At 44.2% G+C, this 22,113-nt stretch overlaps 1 protein-coding gene across 2 annotated transcripts in view; it reads left to right on the forward strand.

Moving 5' to 3' along the window:
• The first annotated feature begins 3,375 nt into the window (after positions 1–3,375).
• The window catches only part of TMEM178A (transmembrane protein 178A), a 45,621-nt gene continuing 26,883 nt past the window's right edge, over positions 3,376–22,113 (forward strand). The window contains exons 1-2 of one of the 2 annotated variants that reach the window (XM_045580674.1): positions 3,398–3,404; positions 3,452–3,917. In XM_045580674.1, coding sequence (XP_045436630.1) covers positions 3,521–3,917 — 397 coding nt within the window. In that variant the 5' untranslated portion in view covers positions 3,398–3,404; positions 3,452–3,520. Of the gene's footprint in view, positions 3,918–22,113 lie in introns of both variants that reach the window. The other variant, XM_036435115.2, reaches the window with a different exon arrangement.

Here is a 22,113-nt window from a genome sequence, read left to right on the forward strand (position 1 = left end):
TGTAAATCAAAGAGTTAATATTCTGGCCCTGACTGATTTGCTCAGTGGATAGATCGTAGGCTTGCAGACTGAAAAGGGCATATACCTTGGTTGTGGGCACATCCCCAGTTGGAGGTGTGCAAGAGGCAGCTGATCGATGTTTCTAATTCTCTTTCCCTTTCCCTTCCTCTCTGTAAAAGAGTTACCTGTATTTTCCGGCGTATAAGACGACTTTTGAAACGAAAGTCAACCGAAAATCGGGGGCAAAAGACCAAAATTGCACAAAAATTACCTGCAGATCTTGATGGCAAAGTAAGTCTTTTCTTTGAAGTGAGGGGTAGTCTTATACAGCGAATATAGGCCTAAACCTATGTTTTAACTGTAAAATTAGGGGGTCGTCTTATACACCGGAAAATATGGTAATATTCTGACATAATGACAATATGCCTAACCTAATCCTCCTGATAAAGTTTAATTCATCCTTTGAGAACTAACTCAAAGGTTACTCTCTCTAAGCAGCTACTTGATGCCCCCCCCCCCCCACACACACACACACTGTGTGTAGTTAGTTTTTTTCATTGTCCATAGTCCCACAACCCTTGGTTCTTTTTTCTACTAGAGCATATCGAACAGTCTGTGTGTCTACGGGTTGCTACTAGACTGGGAGCATCCTGAAGATGGGAACTGTTTATCTGTGTATCCCCCACTTCCCTAACACAGTGGGGGTTCGTGGGTGGCATTTCCTTGTTGGAAATACCCAAAAGAGAAATTTTAAGGACACGGATGGAGCAGTGTGCAGTTGCCGTAGCAAAGCCTGTGTACGCATCATATGTCACATCCCCGCTGATGGCGTTAATGCTGCACCAGCAGAGGCAGCGCGCTCATTACATGCTGCTGGCCCATATTTGTAATGTGTGACATTTTTTAATGAAATACTGTCAAGGGTAATTCATCATAGAGTAACTTTTGGATTATATGCTGAGACTGGCCTTACACATAGACAGGCGCATTGAACTTCGAGGATAATGCTGTTTTCTAAGGAGAGTATGATCCAAAGGCTCTGGCTAGGAAAATGCAGCCGGACATTATGCTCTTTTAAGTTCATCAGAGGTGCCTGAAAAAGAGGTTTCCTTTAGTCTGTCTACTCCAGTTCAGGACAGGGTCGTTGTGTGTAAAGAGAATCCGGTGACTCTGAAATGTGGCAGACTATTTCTCTCCTGTAGAACATCAGCGTTTGAAAAGGGAGGGAAGGCTTGCTAAAGGTTTGTAATCACTTTATCTCAAAAGGCATTAAAAAAAAATAAAAAGATGCATGACAACTTGAGTGAATTTCAGATGTCAACTGTTAAAGGTATTCTCTCCGTGTATCTGCAAAGATCTAGGATTTTACACATATCAAAAGAGAATAAGTAAAAGGAAGTTTTAAGTCTCATCATTTTTGCGTAAGTCCAGATAAGACGCCTTTGATGAGCTTAGCATTTCCTTTTAAGGGAGAGCTTATAGGTGAGAGGAACACTAAAATTATAATTCTTTGTCTTCCTTAATTAGATGGGAGCTTACCATAGCTCTGGCTGGAGAGGTGAGAAAATCCAAGCAATAACTCACAGTGTCAGATCAGCAGAAATGGGCACGGGGGTCCAATATGACGGAAAGATTGGCTTAAGTGATCTATCTGTTAACTGCACAGCTCAGAAGGCGTACAGGTCTTCACCGGAAATATACCCTCTGAGGGTGCTGAGTACAAACAGCAATGGAAAAAAAAATCTGAGCAAGACTCTTATACCACCTCTGCAGATGTCATCCTAGAGGGACTATATAAATCACAGTAATACCAATTGAGGTGGGGGCACTAATTAATAAGCTCCATTAAATGGTGGAGTAGTGGTATTTAGCATCTAATGACTGCCTCATAATCTTTTGATCGTTAATATTTCATAGCATAAGAACACAAGAATTGGCGGAAACCGGTCTGGCTCAGTGGATAGAGCATCTGCCTGCGGACTGAAAGGTCCCAGGTTCGATTCCGGTGAAGGGCTTGTACCTTGGTTGCAGGCACATCCCCAGTAGGGGGTGTGCAAAAGGCAGCTGATCGATAATTCTCTCTATCTCTCTTCCTCTCTGTAAAAAATCAATAAAATATATATTAAAAAAAAGAAAAGAACACAAGAATTGACATCCCTGGGTTCATGGGCATGGCTGTCCAGTCTCTGCCGTGGCCTCCAGGAGACTCAGGGGCACAAGGACGAAGGCTATTGCCCTCTGTCCTGAGAATGCACAACATAAGCCAATAACTCTTTTAGTGCCCTGGGCCCTAACGCGTCCTCATTTTAGAAACTGTGCGTCTACCTGCCTGCCAGTCTCAGCATTAGCATCTGTGACTACTGCGTGCGTGAAGACCAGAAGGGAGCTTGCATGGGGGACCTTGGTGTGTGTGGTTGACCCTTCCAGCTCACGCAAGACATCTGCATGGGAGGGGAAAAAAGCATTGCTTTGATTTATTCCCAGGGCTTTCTTGATTCAGAGACAGTAATCACCTCAAGAGCAGGTGCCTGAGCAAGGGCTTATTGATCCATCCGCTGCCCTCCTAGACATTCCAGGAGGTGCCACTCTGGCAGGAGATGGAGGTGGTGAACGAAAAAGAAGTCCTTCTCTGAGCAGGCTGCAGTGAAGTGGGAGAAACTCCCCTGGCCGTGGGTCTGCCGCTACAGCGACACTCGTGTGTCTTTCCTTCCGGAAGAGGGGCTGGAGCAGAGAGAACTGGGAGCTTGCAATGGGCCAAGTGAGAGGGAAGGAGGAAGGCGACAGAGCTGCCAAGCGCGGGAGAAAGGGTCTCCGGCTTCAGATCAAGACCCCAAAGAGTTCAATACCAACCCAGCAGCCCGAGCTGGGTGGGCTTTGCTTCTGGGGATAAAAACAGGGCACGGATCAGAATCCAGCGGGACAAGGGACCCGGCTGAGTCTGAGGGTGGTGAATGTCTTCCACGCTGGTGGAGGGCAGTGCGCTCAGGGACAAAAAGGGGCGCGGAGGAGCCGGCAGCAAGAGGGACACACGGGAGGAGGAGAAGGGAGGGAAAGAGTTGGAGAAAAGTAGGGGAAAGTAGGCACAGGGGTGAGAGGCGAGAGTAGGGTAGGAGAGAGCCAAGGGAGGGCGGCGGGGAGGGATTCGGAAGGGAAGGGGGGACGCTGGAGAGGAGGGCGGACAGTGCGATCGGGAGGAGGGGAGAGGGGCGCGGGGAGTGAGAAGCGGGGCTGCAGGAGGAGGAGGAGGAGGAGGAGGAAGAAGAAGAGGAGGAGGAGGAGGGCGAGAAAGTGCGATCGCACGGCGCGGGAAGGAGGAGGAGGGGGCGAGGATCCTGCGCCGGGCAGGGGCCCGGAGGGAGGCGGGGAAGACCGATAAGAAGGGGAAGCGGGAGGCGCGGGGCCGGGTGGGCGGGGAGGCCGCGGCGGGGAGCGCGGCGGGAGCGGAGCCGAGGCCAAGTGCATTGTGTCTGGCGGCGGCGGCGGCGGGGCCGCGGGGCTGCGGGCGGCGGGGCGGGGAGCCATGGAGCCGCGGGCGCTCGTCACGGCGCTCAGCCTCGGCCTCAGCCTCTGCTCCCTGGGGCTGCTCGTCACGGCCATCTTCACCGACCACTGGTACGAGACGGACCCCCGGCGCCACAAGGAGAGCTGCGAGCGCGGCCGCGCGGGCGCCGAGCCCCCGGACCAGAGGAGCCGCCTGATGCCGCTGTCGCACCTGCCGCTCCGGGACGCGCCCCCGCCGGGCCGCCGGCCGCCCCGCCGCCCGGGCCGCGCGGACCCCGAGCCCTGGCGCGCGCTGCTGGGGCTGGGCGGGCTGGACGCCGCGTGCGGCCGGCCGCTCTTCGCCACCTACGCCGGCCTCTGGAGGAAGTGCTACTTCCTGGGCATCGACCGGGACCTGGACAGCCTGGTCCTCAAAGGTGAGCGCCCGGCGCGCCGGGCTCCCCGGGGGCGCGCGGGGCCCGGGGTCCCCTCCCCTCTGCGCCCCGGCCCCCGGTTCCGCTCCCTGGGCTCCGCTCCCCGGCACATCCTTCCCTCTTTCCTTGCCGCCTCCTCTCTTTATCTTTCCCCTTCCCCGTTTCTCCTTTCTTCTCCCGCTCCCCCACTTCATTCTTTTACCGTAACTCTCTTCTTTCCTCCCCATCCCGTTCTTTTCCCTTTCCCCCAAGTCCGTGCTTTAGCCCCTCCATCCTCCCCGCCTCTCCCGCTGCTCTCCTTCCCCTGCCTCCGGGGTCCCCTCTCCTCTCCCTCTCCGCACCCCCTGGCTTGCACACCTGCCTCACTGGGACCGCCTGTCCGTTTCCCAGAAGCGGCTCCCCACTGGGTCCCAGTAGCTCCTTCCCCCAAGTTGTGCTTCCCTTTTGGAAACAGCGTCGGGAGAAAAGTGGTGCACGCCTGGGGAGAGGGGAGAGGGGGAGATCTGGTGTGGAGCTGGTGTTGGTGGCAGGAGGAACTGATGAGGTCGCTGGCAGGCTAAGGGGGAGCTGAGGAGGCCCGAGGAACCTTCCCCAAACCTGGGGATTAGACCTCAAATACATCCTGGAGGCACCGGTGGAACTTCGCTGAGCGCAGATCGGACATCTACTCCCCCCCCCCCCCCCCGTGGTGACACTGCACACCCTCCTCGGTGTCTAGACACTCCGGGTGAGGAGAGGAGAGAACCTGTCCAGACCCCTGAAAGTAGAGCTTCCAGGATCTGCGCGGGGAATCTCTGCAGAATCACTCTCTTTCACTTACGGGGCGGCTTGTAAGGCTGTGTCAGTCGCTGTTTGGTCATTTGGCACCGAGTTGGAGAGCATCCCTGTGCTCCTCTGAAATCGAGGCAACACCTGGGTCCTATGCATGGAATCACACAGTTTAAAAAATAATCTCATTTGTTCAATGTGACAATCCTGTTGGGGAAGCTCATTTCTAATGTTCAGATCTCCAGCCTTAGTACAATATTTTTAGAGATGCAAATAAATAAATAAATAAATAAATAAATAAATAAATAAACCTTTCTCTTGGACTAGCAAAAAGAAAAGAAAAAAGAGGAAAAAAAAAGAAAAGAAAAAGAAAAAAGAAAAAGAAAAAGTCTAAAATCATACATGTTTGTAGTTAGTAGCCATTCAGGAAAACAAATGAACGGACGTGTTGAATCCCACTTTGGAATGGAATTGCTTAGAAAGGAGGAGGTTAATAATATTTTGGCCTTCAGAATCTTGATAGTTGGCATATTCTTCATTTCTCAAATGTGTTCACTCCCTGCTTCCTATGGCTAGCTCAGCGGGGGCTGCCATCTGAAACCTGTCTCAGATGGAAGGACTCCAGCGCTTTGGGGGATCACACACAGTAACCTTCCTTTGGAAAGTGCTCCTCTTTCTGTCCTCTCCTAACTTGCATCCAAATCTGATTTCTCCTCATGAAGATGCTGCATAATTAATTCAGATAGGAGCATTGCACATGAACACACTGTAAGCGCTGGATTTGGAGGCTCAGTTACAGAAAGCTCATTTAGGCAAGGCAATTTAGAAAGATAAGCAGTGTAGTCTGTCTTTGGAAATGACAGAGCTGCATTTCCTTACACTCTTTCTGTGCCTATAGTATTTGGTTGCAAGTAGATTGCATATAGAGCAATGCCTGTACCCTCAGGGCAAAGTCCAACCCAACTGCAGGAGAGGGACCCCTACAGGACACGGCTCAGTGGCACCTTCTCTGCCTTTGCAGATGCCCTGACTTTCTGAGGTGCTTAGCTCCTGGGTAGTCCAGAATCAAATAATCCTAGAGACAGAGGGACTGTAGAGGTCATTGAATTCAACCTTTCATCCATTGTTCAAACTCCCTTCCTCTACCATCTTTCTGACAGAATTTATATACTTTAAAGATTTTTATTGTTCTAGGTATGATTGTTTTAGGTTAAAACAATCTCGGGTTTATAGTGTGTAGCTAATTCTTCGTGCAGGACACTAGAAAGTTCTAGTTTGTGATCAGAAGACACGTGCTCAATTGCTGGCTTTTTTGTTAAATTGCAATATAGCCTCCAACAGGTGGCCTCCTTGGTCTTCAGTTTCTTGTCTGTAGTATTAGGAAGGCTGTCTATTCTTCAGGGCACTTTGTAGTTCTGAAAGCTATCATTGTTGTAATAATAACAATGTAAATTTAGCTTTCTGGGAAATTAATGAGCTGACATTATTAAGACATGAGGAGTTTGGAGAAAATGGCAAGACATCAGTACATTATGGAATCATAATTTGCTGTTTGGGAGATAGCCAACAACGCCTCAAGGACTTTCAGCATTGCTGCTAACCTACCTTAGGCCACCTAAGTCTAAGACTTAGGTAACCTAAGTCTTCTGGATCTCAGGTTCATCTGTGAAGTGAGTGGCTAAAATGAGCAGCTTTAAAATTATATGAACAATTTGAGAAAGGCAAATGTTGCTGACATTTTCCTTTCTCAAACAGATGGTTTTGGCACCTGTATTAGGTAAACAGTGTCACCTTTGTTTTGACATCTGACGTTAGTGGCTATGTGGTGTGAACTTCTTTAAATGAGTCATATATAATTAGAAATTGATGTCACATCCAATGAAAAAGTTGGTAAGTAGGGTCTCAAGTTTCATTCTTATTTTCTTCTCTGAATTACCTTGTTTATGAGTCCTAATATTTAGAAATTTTAATAATAGGAATTCAAAAAAATAGACTCAGATGGCAGAGTTGGGGTGGGGAGGGGTGGGAAAGGGCTTCAAGAACCACCTGGCATATCTAGTGAGCTCTTGAGATAAAAGGAGATCAGCCTTTCCTTATTGGACTCAGAGGGCAATGCCAGGAGGTGAGTGAACATTGCAGAGGAAAATGCAGAGTTGATACCATGGAAAACATTCTCACAATTGGAATTGGTTGCATTTCCTGATACCGGAGGCAAGTATTTTTGAGAGATGTATGGTAGAGGAGATACAAATAGTCAACATGGACAGCGAGAGGTTAGTTTAGAAAGAAAATGTGGAGACTCTATAGTCTTAATCCATTTAAGAGTTTATCACAAGAGCCAGAAAAGCATTGATCTTAGTGGGTAAATACAGTAGTTGGGAAAAATAATCAAATCCTGATTGTTAGCCTTTTGTTATAATTCCTATTCACTTCTAGCCCAGAGTGACTCTCGAAAGTCTAGATTGGGCCTTCACCCAGGAGCTTCAATGAGAATAGAGGTGAAGTTATTGATAAATCCATAAAGAACCAAGACTAGAACCCTATGCTACTCTACCAGGCTGACTTTTGGTGCTAAGGAAGCTTTGCTGGTCTGACAAATATGCAAATGAAGTTATCCTCTACTCAGCGGATAAAAGGGTAGAAAAGTGGAGGGTGCCTAGTAGTAGGAACTTGAGAGAATGGACTTTGGAGCCGCAGGCCCCATAGTGCTTCTGGGACTGTCAGGGTTTTGAAAGAAGCCTTTATAAATAAACTAGAGGCCCTTTGCAGGAAGATTCCTCAATGGGGCTTCCTGCTGTGGTCTCCACTGCCCCACCTGCTTCCCTTCCTTCCCCGCCATCCCGCTTGCTCGCTTCTCTGCAGCTTCGCTTCATTCTGCAGGCTTGGCTTCTTTCTACCTTGTCTTCAGTCTACCTCTAGCCTGGATATGCAAATTAACCGCCATCTTGGTTGGGTTAATTTGCATACTCACCCTGATTGGCTGGTGGGCGTGGCTTGTGGGTATAGCTAAGGTATGGTCAATTTTATTAGAGGGGAAGCTACAGAAAGGAAGGCAAGTAGGAAGGTGGTATGGATTGTATAAGGAGTCTAGGGATATAAGAAGAGGTGTCCTGAAGTTAGGTTCTTTATTCCACATCCTATCCTGGAGGTTGGCTTAACATTAAATTATGGCCTGCCCTTTATGAAATTCCCTGAGTCTTTGTTAATCTGTAAAACAGGACCGATAATACTTTTTCATTCATTCACTCAATTTAGTTACTCAACAAATATATATTGAGTGTCAGGAATTGTTCTAGGCATTAAAGATACAGGAGTGAACAAAATGGATAAAAATCCTGCCTTCATAGAATTTATGTCAGGTAGTGGAGTTATTATACAGTAACTACTCTTAGTAGGTTATTGGATGAGCACTTTGGGAAGGCTGCTAGCATTGGTAGGCAAATGACAGAAAATACAGTGCAAAACAATGGCGCACTTTGGGGGATGCTCAGCTATTCTGTTCCAAGTGCAATCTTATGTTTAAACTACTGGATAAACAGTAAAATAAGAGGACAGATGGAAAGAGACTCAGATGGAAACATTATATAATGCTTCTTTTGGTTACTGAAAACACTGACTTTAATAAATAAACATTGATGAGACTAGTGAGTAGAGGAGAAATTAATTTTGAATAGGAATTTGTCATTGAAATTATATAAAAAGTTCCAACTGTACTTGCTAGCCTTATTATTAGACTTAAAAAATTTTTTTAATTAAAATTTTTCATTAAAATAATTAACATTACTTTTCAAATATATATACCTTGTTTATGTAATTCAAGCTTGAATAGTACATATTGCTTGCAATAAACAAAAGGAAAATTAATGCTGTAGTAATTTGTTTTTATGAAATTTAAAATGAAAGCATTCCAGAAATGTGAAAATTGTAATCCTGAATGCCTAAAATTAACTTGTATAAGTCATTTGGGATTGAATTCTTGAGACTTGAAATAAAACATGTCCTTGTAGGCTCAGAAGCATTTTTCCTCTAATGAGATAAACAGAGATGTCAAAGACAGTGGGACATAAATACTTCGTCATTTTGCTCTCTGCAAGAAAAAGAAAGGGAAATTGGTAGGAATTCACTGGGTCTGCTCTTCACTCTGCCAGTGATTTATCTGTTTCCCCTGTTGCTTATTTTCTATGAAATTAATAGTCTGTATAGGACTCACCAAGTTCTACCTGACACAGAAATAGATTGATGATTTTCTTCAACTCATTTGTAAACCAAAGTATCATTTGTGTTGGAATAATTATCTTCTAAGAGCAGATCTATCTGAGAGGCTAGGCACTATTTCTCCTTTCTGACCCCCTTGTTCATGCACTGTTCTCTAATCTTCTCTTGGACCAGAAGATGCTGCTGACAAAGGTGCTGGGAATATCACTAAGGCTTCCTTTTTATTTCTTTACTTCTTATAGCAAGTGGTCTCTGAAATTACAATATTATTATTTTTAATACATATATTTAATTGATTTTAAAGAAGAAGGGGAGAGAGAGATAGAAACATCAATGATGAGAGAGCATCACTGATCAGCTGCCTCCCACACGCCCCCTATTGGGAATCGAGCCCACAACCCAGGCATATGCCCTGACTGGGAATCGAACCGTGACCTCCTGGTGGATAGGTAGATATTCAACCACTGAGGCACACCAGAAGGGCTCTCTGAGATAATTTTGAATATCATTTATTATGTCTAACTTATATTTACTCATTTTTAAATCATGTGCTAACAGAGACATCATTAAACAGAAACAAAAGCAAAATTTTGAAGGGATGTGGTCATAAATAGATATAAATGGCAGTGCAGCTGTTTTACCCCTCATGCCAAAGGCTTGCTTGTGTACTCTCGGGCAGATACACACGTTGAAGATGGCTTCTCTCACTGCTTATTAGAAGAGCCAAGTTTCTCCTCTGAGCAGAGGAAGGAGTGATTGTTCCTATATGGCTGGAATATAGTGGGTCCCCCAGTGCACTGTGACATCACACACATTTATCCTGCACAGAGGAGAGAAGAAGATGCATTTTATTTCTGTATCCTTCCTGACATTAGACACAGGATTAAATGAGCCCTTTTCATTTAAACAACTGCCGGCTCATAGTACAAATGATTAGATTTGTAGTTTCTTCCCGCAGTGTGTTGAGGCTCACTATACCCACGTGTGATGCTCTGTGTTTCAACACATTTTCTTTTTGCCACTCCTGAAGGTTGAGTTGAACAGAAATGAAATTCTTACTTGCCGATTCTGTGCTCAGAAGACAGTGCTTGCTCCCATTCTTTCCATCTGAACACAAGAATTGTCTTTTCAAAGTAATTCATAAACACCAAAGTGAATGGTGCTGTAAGTGGTTTGTGATCTCAATTGCCAGAATAAATGACATTTGTATCCTGCATGTTTCATGGATAACACTTAACCGTGGCCTTGAGGGGAAGAGAAGAAGAGTTTTTGCTATGTCATAGAAAGTTCACATCCAATTATACCCAAGTTGCTATGTGTTTTTTTCCCCTTAGCTACTGATTTTTCTCCTTCAAAGCTCAAAAAAGAGCCCTCAAACTCCATCAGGCAGACTGCTCATAATTGCAAGTGTTCTTGATTGCCATAGACGTGACGATAAGCTGTTGTTGGGGCAGCATCTGGCTGTTACATTCCATTGAAGGAATGACCCAGACTCCCAAGGTTGCAAAGTGGGAGACCAGGAGGAGTGGGAACGTTGAAGGAATTTAGGCTGGTCATAGGGTTTTCCCACTAGTGACCAAGAATGAACTTTTTTTCTGTCTTTGAGGACACCTGCAGTATACCCTAGGGCAGTGGTCAGCAAACTCATTAGTCAACAGAGCCAAGTATCAACAGTACAATGCTTGAAATTTCTCTTGAGAGCCAAATTTTTTAAACTTAAACTTATTCTAACGCCACTTCTTCAAAATAGACTTGCCCAGGCTGTGGTATTTTGTGGAAGAGCCACACTCAAGGGGCCAAAGAGCCACAGTTTGCTGACTACAGCCTTAGGGTACTGATCTGTGACCTCTGCCAAGCAAGCCCTGACCTCGAGATGGATTATCTCCTTATTTCCTGACCTTGTCTTTCTGTGCCCACCTATGTTCAGGGACAATCCACCCTCCTTTTTTAATACTCAATTGTGTGAACATCTGGGGCTCTTTTTCTTGTATTTTTTTGCTGGTTAAAAAGAATAAAAATAATCAGATTCCGTCATCCTTCTCAATTCCCACTCTCTTGCAAAAACAACTGGTGAAATGAAAGGCAATAGTTGAAGACAACCAAACTGGAGGATTGGCGAATACCAATAGCAAATATACGTTTGTTGGAGTAAAACATTAGCTCAATGTTTTGGAGGCAACTCAGATGAGATCATTTTGACCATGCAGACGTGCTTTAAGTGAAAAAAGATTGTTTTCCTACAGTTATTATTTTTTAAACCCATCACACCATTGCTATACAGCTTTGCACAACTGGTTGTACAGATTGTTATCAAAATAAAGGGATTTGTAAATAGAAAATGGTCTTTATCTTCAAAGCCTGGTAAAATTCATGACAGTTCATTTTTCCCCCCTGCTCTTTTATAGCGTTTCCCTGTGGCTTAAAGTGATTGCAGTGATTAATCTGTTTTACAGCAAGTTTTAACTAAAAGGAAGTAACTGAACTTGGAGCATGAGTGAGCCGGCGTGAAGCTGACAGCCTTTGTTTGCTGCCGAGTGCCGGGAACTGCATGCTGCACTCCATCTTTCTTGTGACTCAGCCAGATAAGCTGATTGCAGACCAAACAATAATGTCATGGGGACACCCATCAGGGAATTCATTAGCAAGTGAAAAAAAGGGGAACATTGCAAACCAGATTTGAGTTCCCATTATTTGAATTACTGACAACACATTGAAATTATTTTCTGTAACTTGCAGGCTGTCCCCCAGTGCTTTTTAATATTTTGTTCATGGGTATAAAAATTAATCAATTCATTCCTCCTCGAAGGATCTAAAGGATGTAATACACTCCTTTTGGGTTCTCCAAGTTATTTGACACCATGCAGGTAGGCAGGGAAGAGATTCCAGAAATACAAGTGTATGGGTAATTCTAGAAGGCTTAGCTGTCCCTGTAAAACCGGTGGCTCAACCACAAATTAACATTGATGCTTCCTTCTGCCTTGCAGACAAGCATTGATTAGCAGATTTAGGGTCTATGTCATCTGAACTGGTAGGGTAAGAGGAATTGGGAGGGAGAGGCTATACTTGATTTGGATCTCTTTGGGCTGCATTTTAAGGAATTTTTGTTTGGCATAGTGGATGTGAGTATTTGCTTCACTCAACCATCGGCCAACCCATGTCATACCACTGGGTGTTGGAAAAGAGATGTTCTTGAAAATAAGAGGCTGCTTAGTGAAAAACATGGGTGCTCTGTCCTTCTGGAACCATGGGGTTATACTTCCCCTGACCACACCCAGAGCACTGAGGAAGGTGTCTGAGTAGGTGGCAGAGGGCTGTTGGTCAGTTTGAGATTGCATGCCATTTCTTCTCACAATTTTGAAAGCTGCTTATAGTAATGGGTACAGTTGTCATGGGATTTTAAGTATGTGCATCCTGTTGAATGGTACTCCAATGAAATTACCCTGAAAAACAACAGATCATTTTCCATGTGATTGAAAAATTATGTAGCAGATCATCAGAGTGACAATTTGACATAGAAGATAAACTGTCAGGGGCTGTGTGTGTGGGGGGGGGACGCAGGGGGGAGGAAAAAACAAAAAATATAATGGCCAGTGGGAATAATTGAGTCTAGGCCAGTTGGTGCTCACTATTTGTTTTATGGCACTGGTATTTATTTATTTATTTATTTATTTATTTATTTATTTAAATATATTTTATTGATTTTTTTTTTGCCCCCCTCTCTCCCTCCCACACATCCCCTCCCTCCCCAGAGTTTTATGTTCATTGGTTGATGGCACTGGTATTTAAAAATCACTTATCTCAGGTGATTTAATCCTTATATCTAGCATGGTGGAGGAAAAACTTTTGTTTGGTGTTCAGAGAGCCAGGGTAGGCCTGACCAGGTAGCTGAGGTAGTTTTGAGCATCGCCCAAATATGCCAAGGATGTGGGTTTGATCCCTGGTCAGGGCACATATAAGAAACAACCAATGAATTCATAAGTAATTGGAACAACAAATCAATGTGCCCTGTCTCTCCCCTCTAAAATAAAATAAAAAATGAAGACAGCAGGGGTATTGAGTGAAGGAACCTAAAACTAACAAGTACTAGCAAGTAAAAACTAAGCTGAACGAAAGAGTGACAGGAAAAACAACAACAACTACTCACCAGGACATTTCTGAAAAACGCTATCTTTTTGTTCAGGTGTTTGAAATAAACCAAAAGACACAAGGAAACTGTTTACTATTCAACAATAAAAGATAAAATACAGCCAGAAGATGTCCACCAGAGAAGCATCGAAGTCATGTTATATTTCTTTATTTTCTCTAGGGTTACTTTTTCTTCCTGAAACTTAAATTGGTAGGAGGAAAATGGGTAAGCATATAAAGAAATCAAAGATTTATGCAGTGATCCTTACCTGATTTTAATTTATAAGACAGAGTCTATCATTTGGACAGGGGCGGCCCTTGAATCTTGCACAGAAGAGGCTTAGAGACAGCAGTCTGATTGGCAGTGTGGATGCGACTTTATCTAGCCAGGGGTCCTCAAACTTTTTAAAGTGGGGACCAGATCACGGTCCCTCAGAGAGCTGGAGGGCCGGACTATATGAACTACTAATTCCTACTGTAACACCTCGGCTGCGCTCACTGCCCAAAAAACCTGGCGGGCCGGATCAGACTCCTCTGCGGGCCGCATGTGGCCCGCGGGCCGTAGTTTGAAGACGCCTGATAGATTGTGTATTTTTTTAGGGGTGGGGGTTGTAAGGGGAGCTGATGGCTATTGTGAGTATGGGTGCTTCACAGCCCGAAGTGATTTGGAAAACTGGAAGCTATAAAAATAACTTACTACCTATTAGACTTTTGATCCCAACACACCTGATTTTTTTTTTTTTTGGGGGGGGGACTTTAATGGTAGGGGAAATCATAAAAGATTATAATTCTGTATGCCCTCCAAACGTGACAGAGTTATTGAACTAACTATGTACGAGAGGCATGAAACAGAGTAGTTCAGTAAGATTTTGATTATGCCACGAGGGAAATTGCTTCTTACTCATAGGCTCCAGATTTTCATTTTGGAAATTTGTGGCATGGGTGTTCTTGAAGAGCATGTTTCTATTTCTAAATGATCACGGAGTCCCTGCTTTAGCACTCTTCTGGTTCTGTGTGCAGGTGGAAACGGTAGACTTACTTTCCTCCTGCTCCCCTCCCCAGCCCACCCCCCAGGCATTCTGTAAATGTAGTTTTCTGGGGTTGCTATTATTTCTGGAAAAGCCAGGTACGGCAGCATGACTGATTAGGAAACATTATCATTTGGGTTGTGGGTCTAACTTTTAAACTGCAACTAATAAAGTGCTTGATAAACACTTAACCACTCATGTGGGTGAGTTTATCAGTGAAAGATCTTTTAATGCCAAAGAACAGAAAACCCAAATAAAAATGGACTCACTAGGGAAATGTATTATCTCCCATAACAAGAAGTCTGGAGGAAGCCTGCTCTCAGGCTGATTCAAGATGGTACTCTCTCAGGGCTGATAAGGGTCTAGAGTTAGTTGCAGTGCTGTTGGGCTTCAGTGGTCCTGACACAGGTGGTTTGCCTTCTGGTTTGTCTCTTCCTGTTCACAGCAGCGCCATGAGCCACTTCCTCACACAGCAACAGTGCAAAGGCTAGGAAGCCAGTGAGGCCATTCCTCCCCGCAGCGCCACACACACACACTTTTTGTGAACCTTTTTTACAATGAGTCTAATTTCCCAGAAGTCTCCCAGCACACATCCCATTGGTCATGATGATGTCACGTGACCACTCCTAAACCAATCCCGGACAAGTGGAATGGAATCATCATTCCCTCATACCAATCAAGCTTTCCTCCTAGTGCTGGGGAAGGGCCCTGTCTCCCCGGGAAGTGCTTGGCTGGCTGCCTGACCCCTGGACAAAGTCTGCTTTCTGGGGGCCGAGGAAGGGAAGCACGGCTATTGCATACAGAACCCTGATGCTGCCAGCGCAGGGGAGTCCTCATGGCAGTCCTGTCCTGCCTGTGCTATTCCGGAGGGAAAACAGGACTGAGAAGAGAACCCAGATTTCCTGCAACTTGTTCCACATGTACTATGTTCTCTCCCCACTTCCTGCCCCGATCCAGGGGAGGAAAAACATAATTTTTCCCCTCTATATTCCCAGGGTCCCTGGCTGGAATCCTGTACTTTAGACTGACAAAAGACAGGTTGACAAGAGGAAAATAAGACACATGGACAAGGGAGCACTCAGAGATGAGTCCCTCAAAGAGGTGATGAAAGACTGGGCTTGTAGCATCTGAACAAAAGACCAATACATTTTTTAGAGAAGTGACAAGACAAAGGAAAATGACTTTGAGTGTCCAGGGCTGGCCAGTCTGGGAAAGGTAAATCTCTGGGGGACACTCATGGTATAGGTAAGGGTGAATTTTAGCCATGTTTTTGTTTGTTTGTTTGTTTGTTTGTTTGTTCAAATATGTCCCGGCAGTCTTTTTTTTTTTTTTTTTAATGTATTTTATTGATTTTTCCCAGAGAGGAAGGGAGAGGGATAGAGAGCTAGAAACATCGAGGAGAGAGAAACATCGACCGGCTGCCTCTTGCACATTCCCTATATTCCCTACTGGGGATGTGCCCGGAACCAATGTACATGCCCTTGACCGGAATCGAACCTGGGACTTTTCAGTCTGCAAATCGACACTCTATCCACTGAACCAAACCGGTTTCGGCTTAGCCATGTTTTTATGTGGATTCCTCTGGTACCCCCTCAGGGCTGATAAGGGTCTAGAGTTGTCTCCAGCGATTAACTTCTATCTTTACTCTTAGAGAGGGGAGGTGGGGCACCTTTCCAAACGTATGTCCTGCTTTTAGCCAAGTAGGAGTGGGGCGGAGAGCTTTTTGTACCTACTTCTTTTCCATCACTTTCAGCTCGCAATAACACTTATGTCAGAGTGGCCTATTTTGGGGTGGCATGTTCTGCTACCCTTCAAGGCTCCATGGACATTTCCTGAAAGTCCTGTGCTTTGCTTTTGTGACCCTGTAATCTCCCGTGACCCAGAGGCTGCATGACTATTTCGAAGGAGGCATATTTGTAATTGCACTTTTACATTTAAGGGAATGTAAATTGTTCTAAACTGTGCATTTTAAGGGGTATCGATGAACACTAAGACTTGGTAGTGCAGTTACTATAAATTTAATACGCCCTGGTTTTGGTGAGCTCAGGGCTTTAGCACTTCCCAGCTGCACATCCTATGTCCCCAGACGTTCAGGGGCAGGGCAGTGCACTCCAGGGACAGCTTCATGGAAATCATTGTTCTGAACATGTCATGTCCTCCCCCGCTCAAGCCAGTTTATAAAATCTGTTTACCCCACAATAAGACTTGTGTTGGTTTCTTTGTAGGAAAACAAGAGTGACCATACCATATTTCAGTCCCATTCCTTTGACTGGTATCCCAATGACCATCCTTATGACTTCCCAGTGCACCTGTCACTGTAACAACTTTGAGATAGAACATCAGCAAATCGCTCTTTGCTATTGCTCGATGCGTGGACAGAGGCACATATTCCAAATCTGAGAAACGACCCAGTTCTCGCTGGAAGAAAAGCCACTCCACTTGTGTCTGTATTGGGCTTGAACAATACTTGAAATTTCTGTAAAGAACTGTGTTTGCTTTTGAAATTACAACCCTGGTAGGCCACCTGAGAAAGTGGTTGTTGAGCGGTGTCTGATTCTGTGTTTGGAGCAGTGGGATGGAGGGGGAGGGCATTGAGATGAAGCCTGGACATCTCAGCGGGGATGTTCATGTTAGACCATTCCAGGGTGCCTCACGTTTCCTGATGGGACTTCCATTTGAAACGGATAGGCCTGTTTATTAAAGCTTGATGCCTCTTTAGAGCAGGGATATCAAAGCAAGAAAACAATCCGAACTGCTGCAGATGGGCTGAGCAAGCGGGATCTTAGCACAGAAGCCTCAGAAGATGGTGTAGAGCCACAAGGGATGTGGGTGGACATATATTTGGGCCACCAGATTGCATGCCAATTTGAAGGTTCAGATAGAAAAGAAGAAAAAAAAATCACCAAGAAGAAAACAAGAGAGCAGGCAGGAAAGAGAGGAAAGCAGGAAGGAGCAAGTGAGCAACTATTTGGTGGGTATTTGGAGCACCATTTCTATGGGATCTTATTTCTTTAACATCTCTTCAGTACATTTATATTTCTAAAATACAATCAAATCTTTCCTTTTATTATAAATCTACCTGGTGGTTCCCTTAGTAAGTTAAAAAAAAAAAAAGATTATCAAATGATCGAACAATTCCATCCCTAGGATTATACCTAAAAGAACTGAAAACAGAAACTCAATGTCTACATAAATGTTCATAGCATCACTGTTCCCATTAGCCAAATGGTGGATACAACCCAGACGTCCAGCAGCAGGTGGATGGATCAATCAAGGATGGTATATCCATAGAATGGAACATTACTCACCCATAAAAAAAGGAATGATGTGCTGACACATGCTACAACATGGATGGGCCTTGAAAACATTATACTAAGTGGAAGAAGCCAGACACAAAAGGCAATGTGTTATAAGATTCCATTTATAGGAATATCCAGAATAGACCAATCCATAGAGACAGGAAACAAGGAGGGAGGAATGGGAAGTAACTGCTTCATGGGTACAAGGTTTTCTTTGGGGTTGATAAAAATGTTCTGAAAATAGATAGTGGGAATGGCTGCACCATGCACTACATAAAATTGAATTGTACACTTTAGAATGACTAAAAGGGTAAGAAATAAATCTGTAATGATCTCCCGCTGCCTACAGCTACAAGTCTAAATCTCTCAGCAGGTCATAAAATAGCCTTCGCTGTGTGGCTATAGCTACCTTTCTGGTTATATCCACTAGTCACGTTTCCCTGACATCCAGGATCAGGCTACGCCAGCCCATCTGCTATTCCCTCAGAGCATATGCTCTCCATTCACTCTCTATGTCATTGTGTGTCTTATTTCCTATGCCTGGAATATCCCCCCTCCCCCCACTTGTCCATCTGGGCACTCTTCCTTGAAAGCTTAGTTCTATTGTTATTTTCTCTCTAAATTTCCTTGACTCTCTCCTTAGGCCCTCATCCCTGCAGAATTAATTGCTTTATTAGCTGGGATTCCAGTGTGCCTTCTATGTGCTTCTATTACAGTATTTTCTACATTGTACTATGGTTTGTTTTCTTATCCATTTTCCTCCCTTAAGGCCAGGGACAGATGCCCATATCAGACACATGGCTATCTTTCTATAGATTGGCTGCTGAAAAAAAATTACATTGGATTGATTCAAATCACAGTCATATCTGGGTCCATTTTCTTCTCACTCACTTCAGGTTTTGGTTCAATTCCAGGGCAAGGAGTAGACAGAATTATTCTGTTTTCAAAGCGTAGGTCATTAATAATTAATGCAAAAAAAGACAAAGTGCTTGGCATTTGGGGAAAAAAAAGTAGCAATAATAGTAGAAATAAAAACAACAATTCTTGGGTATACTTTTAGTTCTGAAGTATTAAAAATATCAGTGCAAAATTAACAGAGTGCTTCTTAATGAGGGATTTTCCTCAGACAATGTTCTGAATCCGTAACTAAAGGATTAGTCTTACCGAGGTTTTCTTGTCTTCCTGCTTATCTTCGTAGGAAGTCCCTGCCTTGAAGGAACTGTTTCCTTTGTCTCTATTCTCTCTCAAGCCCTTGTAGGGTGTTTTTTTTCTCTCCAAATACTAGTAACTCAATACATAGGTGATGTTTTGTCAGGTTCATTCTAAGTATGTTCATGTGCAGTCTTGGCATATTAAATAGTCTCTATTTTCAATAAAATGGTTGCAATTCCAATGGCCTCCTTTGGCCAGCATCACTGGGATGGCTGCTGGAAGCCTCCAGTAGCTGCCCTTCCTCCGGCTCTTCCCTGAGCTGTTCTGCAGTGTCAGCCTTGTTGTGGGGGAGGGGTTGGGGGGAATCTCTCCTAAGCTGAGAAAGCCTGGAGAGTCACATGGGGAGCCAGAGTGCTCTTCAGACTCTTCCAACAGAGCCAGCTCTCCAAGAGACCCTTGACTCTGCTGGCGTTCTGAAGTGATCTCCCTCCCAGCACGTTTATTTTGCCGTTTATTGAGGTGACAGACATCAGCAGACTTTGGGGCATCGTCTTCCCTCCGCCATTAACCAGCTCTGTGACCTTGGGCATGTCCCCCCCCCCATCTCCAGATCTTCATTTTCTCATTTGTACATATAGAGGTTGGATCCGTGTAACCTGTTGGGTCTCTGGCAGCATTAACCAGCTGTAATTATAGGATGCCCAGAAAACAGCAGCTTAATTAACTCTGCAAAGGAGAGGCAAAGGTCAGTTCTCTGCAGGAGCAGGTGAGCGTTAGCACAGACCAAGTTGGAGAGTCCTTTTCCTGTTTTCAAATTGTTCACCCACATGCCTTTCCTTTGCCCTTTCAAATGTGACCGGATTTCTTATCGCTAATTTTCTTTTTCATTTCCTGAGGGTTTCCAAGGAGAGAGCAGGACTCTCTACACTATCCCAGCAATTCTCTTCTGTGGGAGCAAGGTTTGCCATTTAGTTGGAAGGACTCAACTGTATAATTTTTTTTTTTTCTTACTTAGATGATTTCCCAGGGAATCGGTAATAGTAAGTTATGTCTGATTTTAGGAACTGGAGTTTGAGTTTATAATAGAGAGCAAAAAGGAGCACCCTTTAGAAAATTGCATAGCATAATTTACATTTTGCCGTACTTGCTCATTTTAAATTTCTCGGAAGAAGTTTTGAAAAGATCTCGATGAAAGAAAGAAATGTACTTTTTTTTTGTTACCACAGGAAAAATGTCTAGGTTTAGTTTTTCTTTCCTTCATGAAAGTATTTAATACGCATAATCTACATGAGGTAAATGTGAAGTCTTCAATTAATGCCATGCTTCATTTTTGTTCAAACGTCTTGGAGATGTGCCTTCTGAAGGTAATAATCCATTAGAAGTTATATTTGATCACTTTAATTTAATTTGTATTGTGAATCTCGATTATTCATTTCAGTTTCTCCTTTGTTTCCTTCAATGGTATTTTAGGTGGCTTGCCCCATAGTGTAATTGGTATAGTAGTTAATTTCATGGAAAGCCCTTTAAAAAAAAATTTGAACATGCTATGACTTTCTTGACCCCAAATTTCCTCCTTCATGCAGAGGGAAGGACTTAACCCCGGTAGCCTTTTCCGTCATTGATGGTGATGATTATCATGTTAGATCTGTTGCTCAACTTCTGATTCTTGAGAGGACCAGCTGTTTTTACTTCAACCTCTCTACACGAAGCAGAGATTCAGTAAACAAGTCAGTCATCTGCATCATCCCATCAAGGTTGGGCTGGTTCTTCCTGAGAGAGCAAGAGTGTGACTCTCAGGAGACAGACTGGATAGGGTCAAGGATTTGAGCCTTTGCTTGTCATAAGCATTTTGGTTATTTGGAAAACCTATTTAGAAGATTATCTAAGAGAAGGAAAGAAACATATTTAAAGAAGGTAAACTAACTTATACTGAACAGTGATGGGAAAGATGGGGGAGGCAACTCCATGGAGAATGAGAGGAGCACATCACATGATGGCCTTGACTTTGGTCTCTTGACATGGACTGTATTTCTTACAAAGTTTCTTCGTTCTCTAGGGATTTTGTTTGTTTGCTTACTGTTACAAACTGTAATAATGGGGAAGAGCCTTACAAAGTCCATGGGAGATTATGAACTAGGGAAGTGAAATTACTCGGGAATGGCATTTTGACCATTTATTCCATAAATGGCAATGCTTATGGAATATAAGAAAAAGCACCTTAAATACACACAACACATTGCTTCCACATAACTCAAACCAGTTTTTACAAAGAGGCAAAAGAGCCCTACTCCCTGACTAAGCATGTGTGATGGAGGAGAATAGCGTGGAGACTGCTGGTAATTACCATTTTTGTACAGAGGGTCATGTGTCCATGTGGTAGGGTGGCGGGGGACATGAGGCACCCTGGGCATCAGGAGCTACAGGCCTGGTCCTAGATAGGAGCTTGGCAAGTCATTTAAACCACTCCAGATCTCAGTTTCTCATCGTAAAAGTGGAAGGTCAGACTTCACGATTTCTAAGAATTTTCCAAACTATTACATTTATGATTTATTTAAAGCAGCGGGAAGTAAAGGGTGAGTTTTCCAGATAGCTGAAACCTACCTTTCTCTGTGTCACAGCTTGTCATTGCCCGAGGCCTTTGGGGTGTTCTTCTGTGTTGCAATAAGCGCAGTATCAAAGAACATGGCACTTCCGATTTACCAAATGATGTCAAGTGTGTGACCGTCTTTACTAGAGGAGAAAAGGAGAGAGCAGGGTAAGAGTGACTTTGCCTAAGGGACTACAAGAAGGCTCAGAAATAGAGAGGGGTCACCAGGAGGGTAGATGGGCGTGCCTATGAGAGTGCCCGGGTGATTGACAGGCACTGGCAGGTCTCATTTGCAGGGCATCCCACTCAGTGATCTTGTTCTTGGCTTTGGCAGACTTTTCCATAACAGCTTATTACTCCTTCCTTTAGAAAAAGCAAGTACGGGGGATTGGCTGTAGCAAGGTTCAGTTAGAACCCATGGACTCTGCTGAACCTCTAGTTAATTGCTATCCTATTGATCCTCAGGGGCACTTGCAGTAGATTAAGAACATGCACATTGGTTATTCATTTTCTGTGTATTTACATGTAAATGCCGCCTTATTGACTTGCAAAATGCAGTATTGTCCATTTCAGCATAAATTTGGACACTGACTAACTTGCACTTGTGTAATCTGCAAGCTTGGCAATTTGGGGAAGCCTCCCACCACTTCCTCTCGTCCTCCCCATCGTCTCACCTCACCCATGCAACAAAGCCAAGAATGGTATTGTAGGCTATAAAAATACCACCCGATTCCTCTCTCTAAGCTTTTCTGAAGTTTTAAAAGAAGTAAATAAAATAAGTATCACAGTATCTCCCAACGGGGGCCATCTTTGCTGTGCTTTCTGGGTTCACATGGAAGAAAAGCCTTGTGCTCTCCTATGACCACAGCTCTCTTGTCCAGGAGGGGGACAGCTGCTCATCCTTCTTGGACTCCCTCCTGTTCTGTGGTCTCCTTTCCATCAGAGCTGTAAAGTTACATCTAATATTGCTATTATTTCAATAATGCCACTGTCCTTCACTAGACTCTACACTCTCTGAGGGCAAA

This window comes from Pipistrellus kuhlii, unplaced genomic scaffold (genome assembly GCF_014108245.1).
Source record: "Pipistrellus kuhlii isolate mPipKuh1 unplaced genomic scaffold, mPipKuh1.p scaffold_m20_p_13, whole genome shotgun sequence".
NCBI classification, from domain to species: domain Eukaryota; kingdom Metazoa; phylum Chordata; class Mammalia; order Chiroptera; family Vespertilionidae; genus Pipistrellus; species Pipistrellus kuhlii.